This window comes from Sinocyclocheilus grahami, unplaced genomic scaffold, assembly GCF_001515645.1.
Source record: "Sinocyclocheilus grahami isolate Dianchi unplaced genomic scaffold, SAMN03320097.WGS_v1.1 scaffold501.1, whole genome shotgun sequence".
Taxonomy (NCBI): Eukaryota; Metazoa; Chordata; class Actinopteri; order Cypriniformes; family Cyprinidae; genus Sinocyclocheilus; species Sinocyclocheilus grahami.
Window position 1 is genome coordinate 375966 of NW_015505680.1, and position 6541 is coordinate 382506.

A 6541-nucleotide genomic window follows, 5' to 3' on the forward strand; every position below is an offset into this window, starting at 1 on the left:
TCTACGCCAATTCAGACTGCAGTCCCTTCTTGTTGCCGTGGCAAACTCGTCACCTTGGATATCTGTGAAGACCACACACTACTGATATGGAAAATACTTTGCTTGCCCTTGGTTAAGTGCCCAAGGGGAAATTGTTAAATGAGGCAAAATTACTTAGGAAAACACTGGAGGAGTGTGAGTCGTGTTTGGTGAAAATGAGTGACAGTCTATAGTGTTCGTTTAACTCTAACCTTCATAGACAGTAGGACAGTTCATATTGTAATATGGAATTACAGAGAAATTATTGTTGCTGTTTGTCCAATACTATATCGGCCAATGATTTTAAAAATAAAATATATGGGATGTCATATTTAAAGCTTAACTATGGGCCAAGTTAAAAATGCTCATGTGACGATGCAAAGCCTCCTTGATATCGCCTTTTATAGCCAAGAACAAAGGATTCATAGTTCACTTCTGCAACTTCTTATCAAATTATCTTTTAAAGATAATACAGACACTAAAATAAATAATCTCTCCCTTATACAAGGCCTGGGCCCTGTGACGACTGTGCTGGTCCTGTCCTATTTTTCACCCTATGACAATCACTGCTTAGTACAATTATGTATCATAGCATTAATGTAAAGTTACATTAAGATTGCATTAAAGGTGTACAGTACTCTGACTGTACTGAATTATTGCCAAACTCATGTAAACATCTTGTCTTTTAGTAGACCTTTAGACTTAACTAAACTTTCTAAAATCATGAAGGCCCATCCCTAACCCCTACCCTAAACCTGCCCCAGGACACATATCTCTGAATTATATTCCCATTCAAATTTACATTTTTTTAGCACACCAGGGTGACTAGGAACATGAAAGTGTCCAGCCATGACTTCCTGTTCTACAGGATTATAAATATGAGGAACACAAAGGCCAAATTCCCTTAATCATCCATCACAAGGAGTAAGACCAAAGAATATAGTTCTGATGTGCAGAACAAGATCGTTGAGCTCCACAAAATAGAAAGTGGCTGTAAGAAAATAGCCAAAGCATTGAAAATCCCCATTTCCACCATCAGGGCAAAAATTAAGACATTATATCAACTAAAGATGTTTCAAATTTGCGTGGAATAAGACGTGTGTCTATATCGTCCTAATGCACGGTGAGGAGGAGAGTTTGTGTGGCCAAAGACTCTCCAAGGATCACAGCTGAAGAATTGCAGAGATTAGTTGAGTCTTGGGGTCAGAAAGCCTAAAAAATATATCAAACAGCCCCTACGTCAGCGCATGATGGGTTTCAAGAAAAATCCTCTTCACTCATCCAAAAACAAATTCCAGTATATTCAGTTGTCAGACACGACTGGAACTTCAAACGGGACTGACTTCTGTGGTCAGATAAAACTAAAAAAATTTATTTTTTGGCAGCAAACACACCAGATGGGTTTGGTGCAAACAGGGATAAAAAGTACCCCATGTCCACAGTTAAATATACTGCTGGATCTTTAATGTTGTGGGCCTATTTTTCTGCTGGAAGTCCTGGACATCTTATTCAGATACATGGCATCATGGATTCTATCAAATAACAACAGATAAAAAATCTAAACCTCACTGCTTCTGTTAGAAATCTTATAATGGGCCGTGGTTGGATCTTCCATCAGGACAATGACCCAAAACAAACATCAAAATCAACACAAAAATGTCTCACTGAGCACAAAATGAAGCTTCTGCCATGGTCATCCCAGTTCCCTGACCTGAATCCTGTAGAAAATGAGTGTGGTGAATCTGAAGAGAAGAAACACCAACATGGAGCTGGGAATCTGAAGGATCTGAAGGAATGGTCTCTAATCTCTTGTCAGGTGTTCTCCACACTCATCAAGCATTATAGGAGAAAACTCAGAGCTGTTATCTTAGGAAAAGGACATTGCAATAATTAGGGGGAAAATAATCGTGGCTAATGTGAACGAAAGAAAAACATTTCTTTCATAATAAGATCCCCTCCCCCCACCCACACACACAGTTTCCATATTTTACTTCAATGATAGATTTGAAGTTTGTGAATTTGTATTCACAATTATTGTGAATTGTTTATTTTCACAGCCACCTTTGCTCATATTTACCAAGGGTGCCAATATTAGTGGTTGGCACCGTACTTGTGTAATCTAGTGAAAATTTGCTGAAAATTGTGAACAATTCATAAAATGAACTGACTCAAAAGAGTAATAAATTTTTAAGTTGGGTTTAGTTCTTAATGACTCCACATGCACAATGATGTCTCACAGTTTATTTTCTTCACACACTGTACCCAATTCAACACAATCCAAGCAAACCCAAAATATAACAGTCACAAGGACTGTGCATGTCCCAGAGCTTCACTCAAGGACACTATGTTGATACGCAAGCTCTGTAATTCTCCAGGTCATGAGCTGCCCTAATTTGGTTTGAACATGTTACATTTGTACCACCACCCAGACTCACATAAACTCACATATTACCACTGTCTGAGGCCCTTGTTTCTTTCTTTCACATTCACATTCTAATTTTCATTGCATCCATCCATCATTTTCATCTCTTATAAGTCCCCCATTTACTCTCCAACACTTTATCTCATTTTCCTCCCCACAGGAATCTGAGTACTTGGGCAGTTATCAGGGCTCCTGTATTTAGGAGGCTCTGGTGCCCATGTAGGGGACTAATATAAGCACTGTAGACCTTTATAGAGAAACAAGTGATAAGAGTCCTCATACTTAAAGACTCCATTAGCAACACCACTGACCCAGGAGCACAAACACAGAGCAAAGCAGATAGTCAACATGGTGAGTGGACACAGCTACTTTTCTTCTGGTTTTGAATATAGCAACAATTAATTTGAAATTAAGATAACGAGGATGTATAATTTATGTAATCAATTTTTCTATTAATATTGTTATTTAATGTAAGTAAAGTTAGCCTTATTCTGCGACAAATCAAAAAAAAAAGTCATTTTAATCAATTTCATTACATATATTTATTGCTGTGGATTGCTATACTATGTGCTTCCAGTTATTATTATTATTATCATTTGTTTTTGTTAAAGGCTAGTAAGAAAGCTGCAGCTAAGAGGGGAAAACCTGCTCAAAGGGGCTCCTCCAATGTCTTCTCCATGTTTGAGCAATCACAAATACAGGAGTTTAAAGAGGTCAGTCTTTATATTATATGAAAACCACATTAAACAATATATATATATATATATATATAAGTATACATAATATATAGACAGACACAGTTTTTGTTTTATCCAGCTGTATTTACTCAGTGCAACTTATGACATCCAAGTGAGAGATATAACACCAACATGTCAAAAATAAATAAAAAAACAGAATCACTGAGTTGGAAAAAGGATCACCCCCTCCTAAAAATTACTTGTAAACTCAATCAGGTGTAGCTAATCACCTTCTCAATGGCACACAAAGCCATTTGACTTTCAACTGTGATCAGCTGTGTTCATTTTGATTAGCTCAGCATGAAAAGAGCTTTCCTGGAGCATTTCAGTCCTTGTTAGTGCAACTGAAGCAAACATTCAACTATGGGTGGCAAAGCCCTGTCAAAAGATCTCCAGGATAAAGCTGTGGACGTCAGGAGATGGATACAAAAAAAGATTTTATCAATGTCTAGAAGCACAGTGAAGTCTATTATTAAGAAATGGAAGGTATTTGTTACAACACAGACCCTCCCTGGATCGGGACGTCGCTCCAAACTGGATGAAAGTAGAGAGGCTACCAAGAGGCCTAACAGCAACTCTGAAGCAGTTGCAGGAATTTATGACAAAGAGTGGTCATTGTGTGCATGTGACAATATCACAAATTCACCAGAAATGTGGCTTGTATGGGAGGGTTGCAAGAAAAAAAGCCACTCCTCAAGAAAGGCCACATGCAGTCACGACTGCGCTTTGAGGCAGATGAGACTAGAATTGAATTATTTGGCCTCAACACCAAACTATATGTCTGGTGGAAATCCAATACAGCTCACCATCCAAATAACGGCAATCCTACAATAGAGCATGGAGGTGGTGATATCCTGTTATGGGGTGTTTCTCTGCAGTAGGGACTGGAGCACTTGTCAGGATAGAAGTAAAACTGGATGGGGCAAAATACTGTCAAATTCTTGAGGAAAATCTGCTGCCCTCTGCCATAAAGTTGTCAATGGGAAGAAGGTTTACCTTCCAACATGACAATGACCCAAAGCACACAGCAAAACTGAGCACAGTGTTTGAAGGAGAAAAAGGCGAATGTCCTTGCATGGCCTATAGTCAGAGCCCAGACTTAAACCCCACTGAACATCTGTGGAATTACTTGAAGTCTGCAGTCTGAGCAGTTCTGCAAAGAAGAAAGGGAAAATATTGCAAAGTCTAGATGTGCAAAGTTAGACAGTGACAAATCCTAACAGACTAAAGGCTGTAATTAAAGAAAAAGGTGGTTCAACAAAATACTGACACAAGGGGTGATCCTTTTTCCAACTCTGTGATTGTTTTTTTTGTTTTTTTTTCTGACATGTTGGTGTTATATCTTTCACTTAGATGTTATAAGTTACACTGAGTAAATACAGTGCAATAAAACAAATTGTATCCGTCTTCATTTCAGGCTGCAAAGCAACAAAATGTCATTATTTTAAAGGGGAGTGATTATTTTCTATACCCACTATATATATATATATATGTATGAAATGGGTGAAACTGGTTATAAAAAGTTGCATATACAGTACTCGAGCAAATCTCAATTGCTTGATTGTTATATCATTACAAAATGTAAACTACATTATCACCCAGTTCTAATATGCTAAAAACAATAAGGCATGATATTATAAACATATAACATAATTTTTTTGTAAGGCTGTTTTGAAACAATATGTATTTTGAAAAGCAACGAAAGGTACCAGAAGCAGTTGATATCAGGCTAGATTGACTAAATATAATATATAATCTAGTATAAATCATGTATACATATGCTTTTTTACAGGCATTCGGCTGCGTAGATCAGAACCGGGATGGAATTATTAACAAATCTGATCTGAAGGAAACTTATGCACAGCTAGGTATATAAAATGCATTTGCTGGAGAGTTTCAGTATACTTCCATTATACATCTGAAACATCATATAAGCAGACAGCTTTTTAGAGAAGCATTGAGTACTATGTTTGTGCAGGAAAGCTGAATGTGAGTGATGAAGAGCTGGAGTCTATGTTAGCAGAGGGAAAAGGGCCCATCAACTTTACGGTCTTCCTCTCACTCTTCGGAGAAAAGCTCAATGGTATGACAACTAAACTTTCAAGATCTTAAGTCCTTGATGAATAAGAAAAAAGTCTATAAGGGACTTAATTGGAGGATTTATTATAATTTGTGTAATATTCCTATCTCCAAACAGGCACAGACCCAGAAGAAACCATTCTTGCTGCTTTTAAACTGTTTGACCCGAATGCTACAGGAGTTGTCAATAAGGATGAGTAAGTGTATAAAACAGATTGCGAAAACATTACTGTATTTTTTTAAGAACAATTGATGGATTTTATGTCATTCTGTTTCAGGTTCAGGAGGCTGCTAATGAACCAAGCTGATAAATTCACAGCAGAAGAGGTTAATATTTGCATTTATAAATACTAATTGCATTTAAAATATATATATATATATCACACATAAAATAAAATGCATAAAAAATCAATCGATACAGATAATGTTCCTAATCATTCTACTGCTATCACAAACAATGGGCTTTTGATAGCCTATATTATCAGGTGCTGTGATAAGAATGTGTACTTTTTACTTTTCACTTGTTATAATGATGTTCTAATCTACTTGATTCTCTTTCAGGTTGACCAGGCTTTTGCAGTGGCTCCAATAGATGTGGCTGGGAATATTGACTATAAATCACTTTGCTACATTATCACGCATGGTGATGAAAAGGAGGAGTCTTAAATAAAGACAAATCTTCCATTTCATTTGAAACTTCCTCAGTTTAGTTCTGTCAGCAATTCTGTTTATGTCAATTCTCAGGCATATCAACAGCTTTCATTATTAAAACCTTTTTTAATAGATTTATTGTTCTGGTAGTGCTAGATATAATAAAGGAGTAATACAAATCTATTGCTTGCTGTCACATGTATTGTACTGTTAGGAGCAGAGCACTACAAGGCAACACGTTTCATAACACAAACAGCGTTCTTGTATGTTTTTAACACAAAAAAATATATATAATAAGGTCAGCTCATTGACTTCACTTTTATATATAATTACATCTTTTATCATTGTGCAGAATACATAATCTACATATTATTGGACTAATACTAAACATAACTAACTGAACATTAGAAAAGGTCATGATGTAAAGATATTTGCTCACTTGTAAATTCTGTCTGTAATTGCTGCCCCCCACAGACAGTTTGTTGAACTGCAATGAGTAACAAGAACTTTGTGAGGCCCTTGAATTCTTGGACTACGAGTGTCACATTCTCTCAAACCTCTAATAAACTTCATGCTCAGTTGCTATGCTTTGTTTAATTATTTTAAATATAGTGAGAATAATGCATTATGTGCA

The 6541-nt window shown here is 36.5% G+C and overlaps 1 protein-coding gene across 1 annotated transcript; it reads left to right on the forward strand.

Annotated features, from left to right (window-relative positions):
• The first annotated feature begins 2699 nt into the window (after positions 1 to 2699).
• LOC107554405 (myosin regulatory light chain 2, atrial isoform-like) lies at positions 2700 to 5922 on the forward strand. The gene is made up of 7 exons (XM_016236893.1): positions 2700 to 2791; positions 3052 to 3153; positions 4970 to 5045; positions 5156 to 5260; positions 5375 to 5453; positions 5535 to 5583; positions 5818 to 5922. Exons 1-7 carry the CDS (start codon positions 2789 to 2791, stop codon positions 5920 to 5922), a joined length of 519 nt encoding a protein of 172 aa, XP_016092379.1. The 5' UTR covers positions 2700 to 2788.
• Positions 5923 to 6541: the final 619 nt, after the last annotated feature.

Bases quoted from the DNA above. Each gene is read 5' to 3' on its own strand.
- LOC107554405 (XM_016236893.1), top strand. The intron at 3,154-4,969 runs GTCAGTCTTTAT...GCTTTTTTACAG, and splicing joins AAATACAGGAGTTTAAAGAG to GCATTCGGCTGCGTAGATCA. The intron at 5,046-5,155 runs GTATATAAAATG...ATGTTTGTGCAG, and splicing joins GGAAACTTATGCACAGCTAG to GAAAGCTGAATGTGAGTGAT.